Source organism: Phascolarctos cinereus, unplaced genomic scaffold (assembly GCF_003287225.1).
Source record: "Phascolarctos cinereus isolate Bilbo 61053 unplaced genomic scaffold, phaCin_HiC Scaffold_2;HRSCAF=192, whole genome shotgun sequence".
Lineage (NCBI taxonomy): Eukaryota > Metazoa > Chordata > Mammalia > Diprotodontia > Phascolarctidae > Phascolarctos > Phascolarctos cinereus.
Genome location: NW_027555625.1, coordinates 312451014 through 312470884, shown reverse-complemented (window position 1 = coordinate 312470884; position 19871 = coordinate 312451014). Strand labels below are relative to the sequence as shown.

Here is a 19871-nt window from a genome sequence, read left to right as displayed (position 1 = left end):
TGGAAAAAAAGACAAAAGATAATTGTTGTGAAGCCATTAGAAATACAAAAGACAAAGAAGCCTTTGACTGGGAAATCCAACAGAGAGGAGAAAAAATTATTAGGACTTTCCAAAATGCATGCTTGGTATGTGTAGGTATATGTACTGCATCTCTAGAATGGCTATTTTTCAAAGGGCAATGTAGTGCGTGAGGATGGTCAATGAAGCAAGTCACAGCACCAGTCAGATCTGTTCCCAGTGTGATAGAGTGGAAAGGACACTGGACTAGGAGTTAGGAGACCATCTGCGGTCAAGTTCTGGCGCAGATGCTTATTAGCTGTGTGACTATGGACAAGTCACTTCCTCTCTTTCATCCTAAGTTTCTGCATGTCTGCACTCCTTACCTCACAGCACTGTGAAGAAAGTACTTTATCACCAAAAGGATAGCTTCATGTTTCATACTTCTAAATTTAAAGGCTTCATCCTGAACCACGTTTTTGCCAATGAGATGTTATCAACAAGCAATGCACAACCCTAGAATCTTGGACTTGGAAAGGCCCTTTGACGTCTTTATTAGAACAAAACCCTTCTCTGCTCTACAGTATCCCTGACCAGTGGTCATCCAGCAGGCTAATAAACTTCTCTCCTAAGTTTTAATGGGCACTTCATTTTTTAATGCTCTGATTATTCTGTGATTCCTGGAACACAGGTACAATTCTTTATATTAAAGAAGGGTTACACATTTTTCATTCAACGTATATTCAACCTCAAAAAAAGAGCTGGAAAGGACCTTGGAAAATAAAATGTTAAAAGCTAAAACAGGTTGTCTAATCCAATACCCTAATTTTTACAGATGAGGAAACTGAAAGCCAGAGATGATGAGTGACTACTTTCATCATGTCACTTTCCTGCTCAAGAACCTTTTCCCTGGGGCATCCAATATAAAGGTGCTAACTAGCAGACAAGACTCTTTATATTCTGGGCCCACCATCCCTAACATATATTCCCCCTCTCCTCCAACACCTTCCTGGATCAGTCAGACCTTTTTGTACATTCTCCTCACTGGGGAACAAAACCTTTACTTCTGCCTAGATTTGGTTTCTCTTCCATTTACTGGAGTCCCTCTTCCACAATAAAGTGAAGAACAAGGTATTTTAATTGATTTGCAGGCTCAATAACAACAAAAGTATGATAAGAAAGCCAAAACAAAAATTGAATTTTAGGTTACATTAACAGAAGTCTAGTGTGTAGAATAGCGCAACCAGATGACACAGTGGACAGAGTGTTTGGCCTGCGGTCAGGAAAACTCATCATCACGGATGTAAATCCAGCCTCAGACACTTAGTAGTTGTGTGACCCTAGGCAAGTCACTTAACTGGTTTGCCTCAGTTTCCTCATTTGTAAAATGAGCTGGAGAAGGACGTGACAAACCACTCCAGTATTTTTGCCAAGAAAACTCCAAATGGGGTCATGAAGAATCAGACATGACTGAACAACAAAAGTGTATAAAATGAGGGAGGGGTGATGGTCCTATGTTTCTCTGCATTGGTCAGATGTCATCTGAAGAGCTGTTATTTCTAAGCATCAAATTTTAGGTGGGACTCTGACAGGTTGCACTTTGTCCACATCACATTACGGAAGATACTAAGAATGTCTTAGTTCTGACACGTATCAGCTAATGACCACAGGCAAGTTTTTAACTTCTCTGAGTCTCGGTTTCCTCATTTGCAGGGCAAGGACCATAACATTTACACTGCTTACTGCACCGGGTTATTAAGAGGAAAGTGATTTTTAAACTTTAAAGTACTATATAAATCTGAGTTTAGCCTGGAGAAGACTCAAGGTGGGTCATGATCTGTTTTTAAATACGCAAAAGGCTGTTAAGAGAGAATGATACACAATTCACAATTCCATAGTGCTTTAAGATTTACAAAGTGTTTTCTTCACAACAACATTGTGGGATATGAAGTATAAGTATTATCCCCATTTACAGATATGAAAACTAAGAAGTTAAGTAGTATGTCCAAAGTCACAAAACTAGGATGCAATTTAACCTACACACAAGAAGCTAGGGATCCTAAAAGGTAGACATGAGAAGGGAGTATATTCCAGGAATGGAGAATAGTCTGTAAAAAGGCAAATGCAGGAAATGGGAATTCTGAATTCTAGGAACAATAAATAAGCCAATTTAGTTGGAATGTAGAGTGTATGAAGTAAGTTATGTGAGAGGCAAGGCATTTGTGTAAGCAATGTCAAATGTATACGTTTCAACTACAGGTCCAGCATTCTTTCCATGATACCACGCTGCCTCTCTAAGAAGCATTAGATCTTTTCTGTATGTTCCACGGGCAAAATGGATGAAAATTATGGGCAGGCAGATTGTGGCTCACTAGGCAAAGAATCCAGTGACTGGACCTGTGACTTCAATTGTATAGGGAGCTCCTCCTCATTCAGTTTGGTGCTTTGAAGTTCTTTACTTCCCTATTATAATGTTGACTATGGACCTCACTTCACCTCAGGGATGAAGTGATGCAAGTTCTAATCTATTACTTCTAAAGTGCGGGTCTGACCATGCTGTCTCCTCTATTCGATAACCTCCAGTGGCTCCCTATCACCTCTAGGATCAAATATAAAATCTTCTGTTTGGCTTTTAAACTCCTTCACACTGTGAAGCCTTCTTACCTTTCCATTCTTCTTTCACTTTACTCCTTTCCTCAGACTCTACAATTCAGCAATCCTGGCTTTTTGGCTGCTGTCACCTCCCAACTTCAGGTGTCTTCCATGGCTGTCTCCCATGCCAAGAATGCTCTCCCTCTTCATCTGACCCCTGGTTCCCTTCAAATCTCAGCTAAAAATCTCACCTTCTGAAAGAAGCCTCTCTCTCTCTCTGTGCCAACACCTTCACTCTGTGATTATCTCCAATTATCTTGTATATATCTTGTTTGCATATAGTTGTTTAAAGTTTTTCTGATGTCATCTCCTCCAGCAGACTGTAAGCTCCTTGAAGATAGGGACTATGTTTGTCTTTTTATCTCCAGTGCTTGGCACATGGTCGCTTATAAGCTTATCACTATCATAATTCTACCAATTTTATTACCACAGGCTAAAAAATGAGGTCAGGAAGGAGACTATATTTGGGATTTCAAGTGTTAGTAGCTTAATAAATGCCTGACTTGACTTTTCACCGCATACTAGTTAACATAAAGGCAGTATGGTACAGTGGAAGGAATACTGGACTTAAAAGTCAGAGGACCTTGTTTGGCACACCAGCTGTCACTTAATACCTGTGTGACTGTGGGCAAGTTAAACCTCAGTTTCCTAACTTGTAAAATGAGAAGGCTGGTGTCAATGACAGCCAAGGTCCAACTCTAAATTCATGATTTTATGATCCTACTTTACCACTTAGTAAAAAATTACTTCTAAATAAAGAATGCTTTTGCAAAAGACTTTCTGAAGTGCTGGTTTCAGTGAAGTGAAATTCTTAGAGGTTTTTTAAGGGTGAAGGGTATTTAAAGGGTAAAGATGCCTAAGTTCTGACCTTTGTCAGCCTCTGAAAGAATAAAATCTTAAATAAAAAACCTTCATACATTTTTCTTCATAATTTATGACTGTCAAAGTGATTTACTTAGGCGTACCATCATTGAACAGTACTTTTTGCCTGTTCGTACTGAGTGGACTATATGACAGGCAGTCTTGTGAAACTGTGGACAATCAACTAGCATCTACTGGATGCCTTTTATCAATTCAGCAAATATTTACTGAGCACCTACTATGTGCGATGCACTGAAGTGATACAAAATGAGCATAAGGCGTAGCCACTACCCTTAAAGACCTTTCAGTTTACTTGGGAAGACAATTCAGATTAAATTCTGAATTGTGTAGTGGAGAGACTGTCACAAAGGAGGTATGACCTCGGGAAAATCCCTTCCCCTCTCTGAGCCTGCTGTCTCTTTTATAATACTGGGAGGTTAAACTTAGATGACCCTTAACTTTTCGGCTAGCACAGATGTTCTAAGGTTCTTTCCAGCTCTAACATTCTGTACATAGCAAAAAGAGCAATGGATTTGAAGCCAGAGGACCTACATTTGAATCTTAGCTCTGTAATTTATTACTTGTGGTGACTCAGAGAAGTCTCTGTTTCCTCATCTGATTTAGGATTTGGTTGCACTAAATGATCTCAACGTTCTCTTCTACCTTCAAACCATCAGCCCATAGGTTCTTATGTTCTAAGGTCTCTTCTAGTGCTAAGTCTTTTACATTTTAAGTGCCTCCATTTTAGGCAGACTAGGATTCTGTATGTTAGGAGAAGGGGGACATCAATGAGGGGTACAGTCACCTGGCAGGATCTATGGATTTCACTATTCCCTCATTCACAGTGATTACTAAGTGACTGTGGCTTCCAAGCAGCTTCCCCTGAGCACTGGCAATGCACTCCTTTAAACACCACAATAATCCTCTTCCTAAGCTTGCCTGCACTCTTGTGTTGTTAAGGAAGAACAGCAACCAGATAACAGTAATTTTTATTATTCACCAAGGGGCTGTTTCCTAGGATCCTATTTTACTCATGTGGACACATAAATTTTTGTCTGGGACTGAGTCACTTAGAAGCTTATCACTATTATAATTCTATCAATTTTACTACCAGGCTAGAAAGGGAGGTCAGGAAAAGAGAATATATTTGGGATTTCAAGTGTCAATCTTATACTGCATTGCTCTCAGCAGTACACAACTTTCAAAATCTTCTTTGCTCTGCAAAACAGTATCATGGCTAAACGACCAATGGCCATATACATTTACAGAGCAGCTTGGTGCTGTCTGAAGTGAGCTGTTCCTCTAAACGGGTTGTCTGTCTTAGTACTGATAGTATTTCATCCATGGGAAAGCTGGGCTAGGCTCAAGAGGAAACTTACAGGGAAAAAAGAAAGAACTATTTTCATGGTTCAGTGCCTTTTTTGTCTCTCTTTGCAAATATCTAATGATTAAGTTAGAAAAAAATAAATCTGCAGTACAAACTACCTGAATGACTCTTTCCCCTTGAAGTTGAAGTACATATTACTTTCCATTGTGCTTTCTTGTAATTATGTTGCATATTCTCTAAGGTCCTAATCTAATAGTTGCAAAGAACCTTCTATGACTTGTAGAAGTTGTTAAAAAAAAAAAGTCCATTATACCCCAAGACATTTCACTTCCTACACCACTCACAGGCCTCCTCTCTGTATCAGAAACTACGAACTGTGGCAGAGCCTCCCCCTCCCCCCAGCTTTAAAAGTGCTATATAAATGTGAGTTACCATTTTAAAGAGAAGTCAACTGAAGCCCACAAAGATTAGGTGACTTGCACAGGGCTACAAGGCTAACAAGTAGAAAAGTCAGTACCTACTGTGGTCCTTAAGCCTTTTCTTATGTGGAGCTACTCCTGAACTCCTTAAAAGGGTGATGATGGCTAATGGGAAGAGGCAGTGGGGTAGAAGTATTGAGAATGAAAGTCACTGATGGTAAATGCTCCTGACCACCTGTGTACCTCAGAAGGCTGCAGAGGGTGGTGAAGAAAACATCAATTGGTTATGTTCTCCTCATGAGGAATGCTTTTGTTTGAATCATGAAGAAATATTGTAGGGGTGGGGTGATATACTGAAAGTTATAAGACTTTATAACCAAAAGTTATGTTACATAAGAAAGTTATAAGTCAATCAATAATAAGTATTTATCAAGCACTTTCTAAGTACCAGGTTTTGTGTTAGAGGCTGGGATTACAAAGATAATAATTAAACAGCCTTTGCCCTTGAGGAGCTTTTATTCTATCAGGGAGCCTAGGTTTCAGTTCTGGCTCCATCACTTACTAGGCTTGTGACCTCTGGAGCTTCAGTTTCCTCACCTATAAAATGAGGAGGAGACAGGAGGGAGTTGAAGGATATAAATTTTAGGGTCTCATCCAATTTCAGGATTTTACAACTCAATCAAAATACACCCTGTGGTGAGCCTTGACCAGTGCTTGCTTGATGACTGAAGGAGAGCCTAACTGGCACCAATGGAAGACTGGTTATGGTTCCTACCTCTGCCAATACTATTCTTACCTGCCCAGTTTCTGACCCTCGCCAGTGAATGCTTTGAAGGTTCCTTTGGGTTTCACAAAGTCCTCATCTCGATGGTCCTCCATGTCCAAGTTGACCTGTCCCCCACGTGATAACCTTCGTAGCTCTGTAGGAACTTCACTAAAAAAGAAAGGCAACAGGGAGGTTCAAAAGGAGAAGCTAGCAATCGTTCTCAGCAGTGGCAGTGCAGATATGAGGGGGAGAAGAGATACAGTTAAGAGTGAAAGGTATTTACAGGGTGTGGATTAATCTACAGGATAACAGCTCTGTTTCCTTCATTCAATCAGTCAACAAACACTAATCAGTACCTACTGTGTACAAAACAAAGTGAGTTGGTCCTAGGGGAGCTACAAAATTTAGATGAGACAATTCTTGCTCTCATAGATCTTATACTGAAGTAGGGGCATAAGATGAAAATGTAGATAATCATAATACATAATCCTGCACAAAAAAATGCATTAGTGGGGTGTTATATAAAGTCCAAGAGGAACTGTTCTGTTGATTCAGTCATTGATATGGCCCCTATTCATTTCCCAGGAGCTACTCCTCCACCCCACCTCAGCCACACACAAAGACAGTCATATCCTTGATCTTACCATCACTCACAAATTTCCCACATCTTCAAGAGGGCTGAAATCCCCTTGCCCGACCATAATCTACTGGCTTTTCACCTCTCCCTCTGACTTCTCTGACAAAAGCCTACTCTTGGTCTGCACTATGATTTCCAAACTCTTGAACCCTTGACTTCTTTCCTAGGCCATCTTCCCTGTACCAACCAATCTCTCTTTTCCCTATCTTGATTCCTTGGTGAACCACTTCAACTCTACACAGTCCTTCTCTCTTTAATCCTTACCCCTCTTATCATCCATTCAGAACCAGCCAAGCCTCAGTTTTGAATCATCCCACCATTAGCCACCTTTGCTCCTACACAGACGCTTAATGAAGGTGGAGAAAATCACACGATTATTCTGAGTGGGTCCACTACAAATCTGTTATATAATCTCAACTGGGCCCTCACTGTTGCAAGAAAATTCTTCTATACTCTCCCACTTTCCACAGCAGATCCTCCAAATCTTTTCATCCCTCCTCAAACCTCTCATGTCATCCCCTCCTCCTCCTTTCACTGTCCTTGCCTCAAACCTGACCTTACATAGAAAAAATTGAGGCCATTCATGGTGAGCTCCCTCTTCTTATCCTATTATTCAGAACCTTCTGCCAGTTTCTCCTCCTTCCCCCATCTCACATGATGGAGTGGCCTTAGTCCTTACTAAGGCTAACCTTTCTTCTGCTCAAGCAATCCTATTCCAACGTGTCTCTTTTAACAGATTGCCCCCTCTGTCCTCTCCATTCTTTCCCTTATTTTTCATCTCTCCCTCTTTACGGGCTTATTTCCTACTGCCCACAAACACACCTATGTCTCCTCCATTCCAAAGAACCCCTCAACTTATCCTTCCATTTCCGCTTTTATCCTGTCTCTTCCGCTCTTTGAAGCAAAACTCCTTAAACAGGCCAGCCACAATAGGTGCCTCTACTTTCTCTCCTCTCACTTTCTTCTTAACCCCTACTATCTGCCTTCCGATTTTACCATTCCACTGAAGCTGTTGTCTCCAAAGTTATCAATGGTCTCTTAATAATCAAATCTAATAGCCTTTTCCTTTCAATCTTCCTTCTTCTTGACCTCTCTGCAGCCTTTGACATTCTGAACCACCTCTCCTTAATATTCTCTTCTCTCTAGGTTTTCATGACACCACTCTGTCCTGGTTCTCCTCCTCCCTATCTGACCACCCCTTCTCTGTCTCTGTTGCTGAATCCTCATCCAGATCATGCCCGTAGGTGTCCTTCAGGGTTCTTGTCCTGGGCTTTCTTCTTCTCTTCCTCTGTACTACTTCACTTGGTGATCTCATTAGCTCCCAAAGACTTAATCATTATCTCTATGCTAACAATTCTCAAATCTACCTATCCCTCCTCAACCTCTCTTTTGATCTCTAATCTTGCATCTCCAACTACCTTTCAGATATTCTAAACTAGATGTCCAGTAGACATCTTAAACAAAACATGTCCCAAGACAGAATTCATCATCTTTTCTCCAGACCCTCCCTCCTTCTTACCTTCCCTGTTACTGTAGAGGGCAATACCATCTTCCTAGTCCCTCAGGCTTGCAACCTAGGTGTCCAAGCTGTCGCCAAGATCTGTTAATTTCACCTTTGCAAAATCTCCTCAATAGCTCCCTTCTCCCTTCTCACACTGCCACCACTCTAATGCAGGCCCTTATCACCTCAAGCTTGGATTACTGAAATAGCTTGTTGGTAGTCTGCCTGCCTCAGGTCTCAGGTTTCTCCCCATTTCAATCTATCCTCCCTTGAGCCAGTAAAGTGATTTTCCTAAGCACCCCCTCCTGCCCACCCCAACTCCAGCAGCTCCCCATCACCTCCAGAATAAAATATGAAATGCTATGTTTGGTATTCAAAGCCCCTCATAATCTACCCCCCTCCTAACTTTCTAATCTTCTTACACCGTACTCTCTGTCATGTACTTTCCCATGCAATGACACTAGCCTTGTGGCTATACATGAATAAGACACTCCATGTCTTTTGGTTTTGGGCATTTTTCTCTCCCTCTCCCATGCCTGGAATGCTCTCCCTCCTTTGCTGTAACTTCTGACCTCCCCGGCTTCCTTTAAGTCTCAAGTAAAATCTCCTATTTTACAAGATGCCTTTCCCACCCCCTCTTAATTCTAGGGCCTTCTCTCTTAATTATTTCCTATTTATTCTGTATAAAGCTTCTTTGTATATATTTGTCTGCATGCTGTTCCCCGCTCACCATCAGCTTGTGGATTCCTTGAGGGCAGGGACCATTTCTTGCCTCCTTTACATCCTCAGCACTTAGCACAGTATATGACATATAGCAGGTGTTTAATAAATATTTATTGAGCGACTAAACTTACTACTTGCCTATATTTAGGATCTACCCCTCCTTTCCTCCATCCCTCCTGCCCCACTCCCCACCTCCTACTACCCTGAGTGGTCTCAGTAGAACCAAGGTTGCTGTACTAGACCTCTAGTAACTGTTAGAACTAGAAGAGACCTTAGAGATTATCTACTTCAAATTTTTAATTTTTATAGGAAGAAAACGGTGGCAAAGGATTTATCCAAGGTCACAAACAGTTCTGCAAAGACAGTACTGTCCTAGTGGTGCAAAGACAACCTCCCCCCACTTCCGGCCAGAATCTTTCTACCCAAGTCCAGAATTCTTTCTGTTCTTTTTGTAGAAACAGACCACAGCTTGGTGGCAAAGTGGGTAGGTGAGATTTTTATCAAAAAGGTATTCCTTTTTGTAACTGGTTCAATCAGAATTCATTCAAACTTCTAAAGGGATTTGTCACCCATAAACCAATCAAACATGTAAAGTATTATGTTAGACATTGGTCAGTTTGGTCTTGGAAAGATATAGATAAAATAGGTGAAAAGAAAGTAGGGCCCCAGGGGGTAGATTTATGAAGAAATCAAAGTGGCTAACCTTATACATCTGTATAAGATGCCTGAGGAAAACCCCCAATGATTATGCAAACACAAGGCTGTGGGAATTGCCTTGCAGAAGAATGTACAAGGAAAGAGCTGGATTTCCATCACCACCACCACCCTTGGGCACAAAGGCTGCTGCTGCCTACCCTCTGCGGATAGACTCCAGAAACTGGGCATTAGATGGGTCTTGGTAGCTTCTCAGCTCACCACTGTCCAGGCTGAATCCACTCTTCCAGAGCTTCAATACTATATGCACCTGGAATTATAAGATGACATCTGCACATTTAGAATAATTCAGCAGTAAGGTAATTCCCTTATCCAAATTACCAACTCCCATATTAGAAATTTAATCTCAATCTGCCAAAATGATCCTTTACTCCCAGTGTTTTCACAGCCACCCAGCTCCTAACTGCCTGGCACTGGTTTCATTCAGTCCCCTATCTTTCTGCTTCACCAGGCACTCCCAACTATCCTTCATAGACTAAAAGAACGTGAAAGCTGAAAGGGTCTTTAGAAATGCTTGAGTCTAAACTTTTCATTTGACAGGTGAGGAAATAGAGAGCTAGAGAAATGAAGGCTTACATAATGAAGGAACAGCAGAGCTAAGAGTAGGACCCAGACATGGAGCCCCCAGGATACTCCCCCTCTTTCCTCAAGAATTTCACTACACGACCATCTGCAATCTGACTCCTCCAAAAAAACTTTCCTTTCCAAAAGCCATCAAAGATCTTAAAACTGCCAAATCTGATGGTCTTTTTTCCTCATCTTTTTGTGACTGTTTTTGGTTTTCCTCCTATCTGTCTTACCCCTCTTTCTTAAGTCTCTTTTGCTGGGCTATCAACAATATTATACTACCTATCTATGGGTGTTCATAAAGGCTTCCTTTCAGGTCGTCTTGTTTCTCTACACATCCTTCCTCAGTGATCTTATGAGTTCTTATAAGGTTCACTTCTCACCCCTGCACAGACGACTCCCAGGTCTATATATCCAATCCTTCTTCTGAGCTCCAGTCTTGCATCACCAACTATCTACTGGACATTTCAAACTGGTTGTCTTGTATGACTCTTAAGCACAACATGTTCAAAACTGAATTGATCAGCTCTGTATTTCACCACCTCCATCCCCTTCCAAACCTCCCTATTTCTGCTGAGGGCACCACTCTTGTTCCATTTACTCAGGTTTATGACCTCAGTGTCACTCTCGACTCACATTCACCCCATATCTCTACTCAGCGGCTAAATCTTATTGTTTCTATCTTTACTACACTGTTGGACTTGTGTTAAGAATACTTAAGTTTGAATCCAGACACTAGCTGTGTAATTCTGGGCAAGTCATTTATGCTTTCTGAAGCTCAGTTTCCTCATCTGCAAAATGGGGTATAATAATAGCACCTTCTTCCCAGACAATGAAATTAAATACCTATAAAGCACTCTGCAAACTTCAAAGCACTATGTAATGCTAGCTATTATTATCACCACATCTCTCCCATCTGCCTGTCTTTTTCCACTCATAGTTACCCCCTTTGTTTAGGCCCTCATCTCCTTTCACCTGAATTACTGCCTCCAACTTGTTTTCCTTGTCTCAAGTTTCTTATCAGTGCAATCCATTTCCCACTTAGCTGCCATAAATTCCAGTGGCTTCCTATCACCTATACCATCAAATAAAACTTCCTTATTTGGCATTTAAAATCTTTGACAACCTGACCCCAATCTGCCTTTCCAGCCTTATTACACACTGCTGCCCTCCACACACTACATGTTACTGCTAGACTTGCCTTCTTCCTTTTCCTCCTTCATGACATTTCATTTCCCACCTACGTGCCTTTGCAAGGCTGTGTCCCACGCCCAGCAGGGGTGACCTTCCTCCTCTCCCTGGCTTTTCAAAGCCCTAATTTCCTTCAAGGTTCAGCCCAGGTGCTACTTTCCTGATTTCCACTGCTGTTAATGCTTTCCTTTCAAATCACCTTGTATCTATTTCTATATACATGCTGTCTCCCCTAGTTACTGTAAACTTCTTGAAGGCAGGACTGTTTCACTTCTGTCTCTAAATCCCTAGCACTCAGCATTGTGTTTGGCATATACTAAGTACTTAATAAATACTTATTGACTGACTTCTCTTGTCCTATGCTCCTTCCATGCAATGCATTCAAGATCCTCTTTTCTTCTATCCATCTCATCTTCATCTTTCAACTCTATGCCTCAAACAACTCAGCCTGAGAAGTTAAAATGAGCCGTTGGAGATTTTTATTCAGTTATCAGCTCTCATTCCACAATTCTAGAAACACCTCCCCATACTCCATTGCCATGTTTCCCTTTAGAAGTCTCTAAGTAGGAGACAGCTCCCTTCTACTAAAAAAAAAAAAAAAACATATTGAGGGGTGTCCCTTCAGAAGTGAGAGAAAGATACTCACATCTTGGCCAGAAAACTGTCGTCTTTCTCCTGCTACATAGGCAGACTCCTCCTCTGGGGCTGCCCCCAGACGATAGCCGCCCCCTGCAAATGGCTGTAAGAGATGGATAAGCAAAATGAGCAAAGTAGGGATTGTGAACAACTATCTTATGGTCTTAAACAATGGCTGGAATTTTATTAAAGAGAATGACTTAGAAATAACATGAATAATGTCTTTAAACATTTGACAGGCTGTCAAGGAGATGGGAAATTAGATTTATTCAGCCAGAGAAGAGAACTAGGTCCAATTACACATTAAAGGAGGAAGATCTAAGGAAGAACAATTAGCCCTGTCTGATAACAGAATATTTATCTTAATGAGATGATAGCTTTTCTGCCACTTAAGGTCACAGAAGCAAAGGACTTAGAGACTGGGGCAAAATGAGCTGTCATCTAGTTCAATCTCTTTGTGTTACAGTAAAGAAAGGTCCATGGAGGTTCAATGACAATCCCTAAGGTGGGAAAGATTTAAGTAGCAGGGCCAGGATCCACATCCAGGTCTTCTGACTCCAAATTCAGTGCTCCTTCCATTATACCACCTTGCCTCTTTAAGCAGAGCCTGGATGGTCAGTCACATGATGGGGATACTATGGACAGGATTCTTTTATTGGGGAGAGAGTTGAACTCTAAGCTGTTTAAGGTTCCTTTCAATTCTGTGATTCTAAAACAATGCACTTTAGATGGGGGGCTGTTTTATATCTTTTTTGTCTAGGTGTCTGCAAGTTGTCTCCCTCATTAGACTGTGAGCTCCTTGAGAGTAGAGACAATTTTGGTGGCTTTCTTTGTATCCTCAGTGCTTAGCACAGGGTCTGGCACAGAGAAGGTACTTGATAAATGCTTACTGATTTGGCTTCTAATGTTCTTCCCCAAGATGAAGAAAGCTGTAACTTTTTAAAAGGGATAACCCAGCAGTTAGTTAGGAACAAAAAGAAAACAGTGACTTCTGTGGTGGAAACAGTTAATTTAGGCAAGTAAAGTCATCTTTCTGAGATTCCCATTTCCTCATCTGAAAACCAGGGCTCAGAAGATTAGTCCTATGGGGCAGCTAGGTGGCGCAGTGGATAGAGTACCAGCCTTGGAGTCAGAAAGACATGAGTTCAAATCAGGCCTCAGACACGTAACACTCACTAGCTGTATGACTCTGGGCAAGTTACTTAACCCCAACTGCCCTCACAAAAAAAAAAAAACAAAAAAAAACCGAAGAAGATGATTAGCCCTACATTCCCCATGGGACTGTTGTGAGAATCAAGTGAGGTGAGGGACGTGGAGTGCTGTGCAGCCATACAACATGATATAAATGACAGTTGTTGTCACGAAGGGCCCCTATACAAAAAGAAAGCAGCGCTCAATGCAGAAAGCAAACAGGACCCCCTTCTCACTTTTGGCTTGCTACTCTCTCCAGGGCTCTTGGCCATTCGATCGACAGCCACTGCTCCATGTTCCTTGGCACCTTTGAAGAGATCTTCCACCAACTCATTGGGGCTTTTCTTTCTTGGGGGACCAACAATCTGCTGTCCACTTCTCTCTGAGCCTCCAGCGTAAAACCTGCATAGAAGAAAGGCCTCTGACATTGAAGGCTTGGGATCAGATCATGGACTGGGCTTGGAATCAACAAGATCTGAGTCTCAGCTCTATTACCTACTGGCAACTTCCTTTACTTCTCTGAACCACAAGTTTCTAAAATGGGAATAATATTAACCCCTTGCCTGCCTAGCTCACAAGACAATTATGAGGATCAAATGAACTATGTATGGAAAGTGCTTTTCAACCATCACTATACAAATGTAAGTTATTATTTAGTTATTCATTTGATCAATAACTTATCAGGAGACAGCTACAGTGCTGAGTTAGTGGGCAGTATAGTTTGGGAACCAAATGACTGCTGTGAATTAGATTCAGAAATTTTTAATAGCTTTATACTAGTAATGCTAAATATGTGAGGAGGCCATATGGCATAGGAGAAATAGAAATCACCAAACAGTTATGTGACCTTGATAAGTCATATCTCTCTGAGCCTCATTTTTTTTCTTTGTAGAACAGAAGAATATTGCTTGTCCTACTTATCTGACAGGAGTGTAAGACTCAAATGAAATAATCTAACAAGAACTAACATCTAAATAGAACTTTAAAGATTACAAAGCACTTTCCTCATATTAATCCTGTGATGAAAGCACTTTGAGTATTAATTAATTAATCTTAATATTGAGAGAATTGAAGCTTAAAAGTTACACGACTTGCCCAAGTCATAGAGCTAGTAAGCATCATGGTCAGGACTTAAAATTCAGGCTTCTTAATTACAAAGAACATTGTAAAACTGCAAAGTGTGATACAAATACATGTTATAATCACTGTATAAATTCAATACATAAACCATGGGGCAGAGAGCATTGTGGTAGGTGCTGGGGAGGATACAAAGATGAATGAATGCAGGCTTTGCCTCCAATAAGCAGGAAATCTAATTTAAAAGAATGTGTTAGTGTTATCTTATTTTCACCCTTGCAACAACTCTGAAGCACAAGTATTATCCCCGTTTTACAGATGAAGAAACTGAAGCTCAGAGAAGTTACACAGTAATACTTTTAACCTCAGTCCCTAGTTCTGGCCAGTATGGACACAGGATGTTATAAAAATAAGGGATCAGTGAGGTTAGGGATACATCCTGATTTTATTTACTTCATTCTCAAAGAGAGGATAATTCAGAAACTTTCTTGATCTGGGTTTTTCAGTGGATCTCTCTTGTTATTTACAATACAATGAACATTTGTTAAATGGCTTTAGCATACAGAGCACCATGCTAGGCACTGGAAGCAATAAGGCTTATGACTCTTGCCCTCAAAGAGCTCACAGTCTAAGATGGGGATAAGACAGCAACATAGATTAAATACATAACATCAAACAAGTGCACTGGAGGTACAAAAAAAAAAAACCAAAACACTACGTGAAGTTGGGGCAGATTTAGTGCACGTCATTTGAATTTGTGCAGTACCTTGTGCCATGGCCTGGAAAGTAAAGTTGCCAGCTTGCCAACAGCGAGAGCTCATTTCATTCCTGCGTCCTGTTCTACTCCGTGATTCTGTCAACAGCACACAGCTGGCCCGCTATGAAAATCAGTTCTGCCTTTGGAATCTGAACTGCTAAATTACTTCTCTGACTTATTCCTTTGGTGGTGAGGATGTGGGGCCAGAGATCTCAGTCAGACGAATACAAAAGCACCAGCTTCACTTCCCATGTGAAATACTGAGGCTACAAGGCAGGTGTCAGGATCAGAGTATTGAGGGAAGGTATCTTGGGGGGCTAGGTTGGGGAAGGCATACTATGTGGAAGTGGACTAGAAGAATGGAAAAGTTGGCAATCAGTGTGCTTGAGTTCAAAGTCCTAGTATAAATGGTCACTTGTTAACCTAAAGTATATGACTGCTTGGCAGGTGGCATGGAGTAATAAGAGAGCTGGCCTCAAAGGCACACTAAGACCCTTCTGATACAGACTGGTTCCTGAGGAAGTCACTGGATCTCTCTGTACTTCCAAGGGCAACTTTCTAACATGAGAAGCTGCAGAGGAAGTGCAAAAGTAAACTTGTAGAGACAGTTATTCCCAGCAAACTTCCTCCACCAATAAGTAGCCGATCCAGTCTTTATCCCTAAAAAGAAAGACCAGCAGATTTATGGTCGACAAGACCATCTTAAAGATAATCTAGCTTAAACCTATTCATTTGATAGCTGAGCAAACTGTGGCTAGAGAAGTTATATGACTTGCTCAGGGTCCCACAAGCATTAAGTAGAAGAATGAAGATAAGAAACAGAAGCCTTATGTCTCAATATCCAATGTTCTTTCAATCCCATCAGGTTACACAGGAAGGTTCTAAATAGCAGATTTAGTAGCTAGCATAGCAGGAAAAGCGCTAGAATCAGGAGTCAAGAGCCTTAGATTTTAGTCCCAACGCTACCACCAACTCAGTATCTGACCTCAGACAAGTACTTACCCCTCCTCTTGGGACCCCAGTTTTCTAATCTTTAAAAGGAAGAAGGCTGAAACAAGACAGTCATAAGTCCCTAAGATCCCATCCACCCCTAAAAGGTTATGATTCTCTGAGGCACTTGTAGATCACAAAGTGAATGGTAAGAAATCCCATATGATCCCAGACTTTCATTTGTTACCTGTGTAACCTTGGCCAAGTCATTTAACTTCTTTTTACTTCTCCAGGTCTTGGTTTCTTCATCTGTAAAACTGGAGGTGGTATCTAAGGTCCCTTCCAGATCTAAAGCTATGATTTTTCACTTTACTTTTCAATTAAGCAGTTACCATGGAGTTAGAATATTTCCCTAACAGCCAGCATACTGTATTCTCCCCAGTGTAAGAGACTGCTCTCTGCATGTATTTGGTGTTTATTGAAAAAAATGAACAAACCCAAATATATGAAAAGTGATCTGATCAGCTCACTGTTGTATTCAAGTATAGGAAGTTTGTTTAATGGTACCACAACCAACGATGCTTTGCAGTAACACTGCTGAGACTAATTCTTCACACTAAATCTCACTATAATGTGATTCAGGATGGTGCCTAAATGACTCCCTGCTTCTATCCACCCTCACTGCTTTAGCAGAACTATAGAATTGTCCCCTCTCAAACACTGTCTCCTGTCAGAACTGATTAATAACACTACACAGTGTGTACCTATTTAAGAAGATCTGCTTACTACGTTATGGAATGCCTTATAAAATTATCTCAGAACCTTGAGAAACAGGAGATTGTGACCAATTTGTAGGAGCTTGTGGGGAACAGAGACTGAGAGGTGTTATCTAACATACTGAATAATAATTAACTGGATTACTTTACGGATATATCAATAGGACCATATTAACTGTAGGTCTCATATGGCAAATGTGAACTTTTCAAAGGACTGGCAGTATGTTTTAATAAAGATTCACTCACCTTTGACCCTCTTCATCATCTTCATCATCTTCTTGGGCATGAACAAGGTCTCTGAATGATGTCACCCTGTTGTCACTGGAGAATCAAAAGGAGAAAAAATGACTTTTTGCACCAAAGAATGCTAAGATCCAACTTCTGAAGCAGAGGTAGGTTCTTTTTTTTCAGGGGTGAGGGAAGCAATTGGGGTTAACTGATTTACCCAGGGTCACACAGCTAGTAAGTGTCTGAGGCCAGATTTGAATTCAGGTTCTCCTGACTACAGGGTTGGTGCTCTATCCACTGTGCCACCTAGCCATCCCAGGGTGGGTTCTTAACTTGAAATCAGTAAGCTTTAAAAAAAATATTTTGTTTAAAAATATTCTTCTAATAAGAGTTCCAAAGGCTTGACCAGACCATGAAAGAGGTCCATGAGCAAAAAAAAAAGTGAACTCATTCTCTAGAGACTGCTTTTTGTTAATATTATTACTAAAAATAATAGCAACTACTCACATTTACAAAGCACTTTTTTCACAACAACCCTATGAGTCAGGTAGTTCAGAAATTATTATCCCCACTTTACAGATGAGGCTCAGAGAGACTAAATGAGTTGTCCAGGGTCACACAGCTTGTAAGTGAAAAAGGAGTGAGATTCAAACCCAGGATCTGACTTCCAATCCAGTGCTCTTTACACTACAACATGTTTCCTCTAGCTGAGAGACAACAGAGGTATCTGACAACACTTCTGTGTTACATGCTTATGCATTAATAATATCTAGGATCAGCTCAAAAAGGCAGTGTGCTGTGGTAAATAGTGACCTGACCCTGAGGTCTTATATGGGTTCAGATTTCACCCCCTACATACTGGCTGTGTAACTATGGGCAAGTTACTGAACCTTTTAATTCTCTAGGCCAGAAGTGTCAAACACATACAGCCCATGACCCTGCCAGCCCAAAGCAGATTAAAATATAACTGGGAATTATTTAACAAAACGAGTAAAAATACAATAAAACATGGATAACGTTAATATGTGATTTTCTAAGTCAAAACGTGGCCCACAGGATCCTTGTATATGGTTTAATGGTCCCCATTTCTATCTGAGTTTGACATCACTGCTCTAGGCAACTCTCTTAGACTATCATTTGCATTAAAGGTGCTGAGCTACAGGAATAAAGGGAGTTACTTCACTTGAGAGTTGTCTTTATCAATGAAAGGGTAGTTTCCATCCCTATCCTGTTCAAAGCAATGTTATATTTTTCTTCTCAAGGGACATGTGAGGGGTCTAATGAAGAAGTACTATTTTGAGGAGGAATGTCACCTCTTTTAAACAGGCAGCCTTAATTTAAGCTCTCACAAAAGCTGGGTCTATACTAGGTAAATGATTTACTTGTGGTGTGTTGGAACAGTTTACTAATATTTTTAAGAAATATACCCCACAACACCACTATTAATATATACAAAACCAAGCTGGACTAGTCATAAGAAGGATTAATTCACTTTTCACAATTCTGGTGCAGTTTTTTTAGTATAAACCTGTCTTTTAAGTATTGTTCTGAGTTCCTCAGATGGACAACAGATAAAAATATTTTTCCTTGATATTTTGGAATAAAGGAAAAAAATCCGTTTCACTGTAACACAGGAAAAGAAAAAAACAAATCAACCATGCAGACCAATGAGGACAGATACTGAGGAAAGAATTGTTTCACTAAAAAGAAATCTCAGGCTGAATTAGAGGGGGGAGGGAGGGAAAGACCAAACATTCACAACAAAGAGGACAATTGGGTGACAGAAATCTCTGAGGTTCCATCCCCTAGAAATAAGAGGACAATGACTGACTGAGTCAGCAAGTCGACTCCCTGCCAGGGCTGGCTGAGTCCCCCAGAACTTGCATCCAAGACATTTCCAACTGATTTTAATTCTGGAGATTCTATGATTTTTCATGAGAGATAAATTTCACTAACATATTACATGACTAGGAAGTTTTGTTAGATTTCTGTCTAACTCAAACCCTCTTCAAAAGAATGAATAAATCTTGTGTCTGTGTTATTAAAGCCTTCCAAATACTCTCTTTCTCTCTGAGACATTTACTTTGGCCAATGGTCTCTGTCCCCAAGCTCATTCCTCAAGACAGAATTTTTTATCAAGAGGCTTAAAATAGTATTTGTATTAAAATGAACAAAAAACCAGTCTTTAAACTCAAACTACTGGCTCCTTCCCCAATGCTGCTATCCTCTCAAGTTATCAATCTATATTATCTTTTATCCCAGTCACTGAAAACTAGAAAGAGCGGTCTCCATTTGTTTTATACGCTTCACCACCTTTCACTCTTGAGTCTCCAGCGACAGGGGCTTGCAACCCAAGCACTGTACTTGAAAGGGTTCTGTCAAAAGTCACTAGTGACCTTCTAATTGCTAAATTCAAAGGTCTTTTCTCATTCATCTTTCTACAACTTCAGAGACTCTAACTACTTGGGGACTATCTCTTACCTTACCCTGTATCATTGCTCACTCCAGGTTCTCCTATTTCATCAACCTCCCACTACCCCTAAGTGTGGGTATCTGCTAAGGTTCGTCTCTTCTTCCTTTACATTCCCTTTCTTGAGATCATCCATTCCAGCATACTCAATCATCACTGCTATGCAGATGATTCTTAATTCTATGTATGGAACCTTAATCTCTTTCTTGAACTTTCAGTCCCAAATCTCCAAATGCTGCTGCCCATCTTTACCGAAAGCACTTCAAACTCAACCTGTCCAAAGTCAATGCTGTTACCAAAAGTCCCCTCCTCCCATGTTCTACGTTTCTATTATCATCACCACCTCTACTTGGGCTTGAAATGTCATTGTCATCTTTGATATTTCCATCTCTCAACCCTCTCCTTCTCTTCCTCCTTCAACATACAATTTATTGCCCAGAGCTGTTGTCTT

General features: G+C 40.7%; 1 protein-coding gene across 1 annotated transcript in view; it reads right to left on the bottom strand.

The window, feature by feature from the left end:
* Nucleotides 1-19871, bottom strand: part of NSFL1C (NSFL1 cofactor) — a 36503-nt gene that overhangs the window by 11212 nt on the left and 5420 nt on the right. Inside the window, 5 exon segments of the mRNA XM_020990628.2 lie at nucleotides 6053-6190; nucleotides 9738-9847; nucleotides 12002-12094; nucleotides 13419-13584; nucleotides 16969-17043. Of these exon segments, the coding sequence (XP_020846287.1) occupies nucleotides 6053-6190; nucleotides 9738-9847; nucleotides 12002-12094; nucleotides 13419-13584; nucleotides 16969-17043 (582 nt within the window).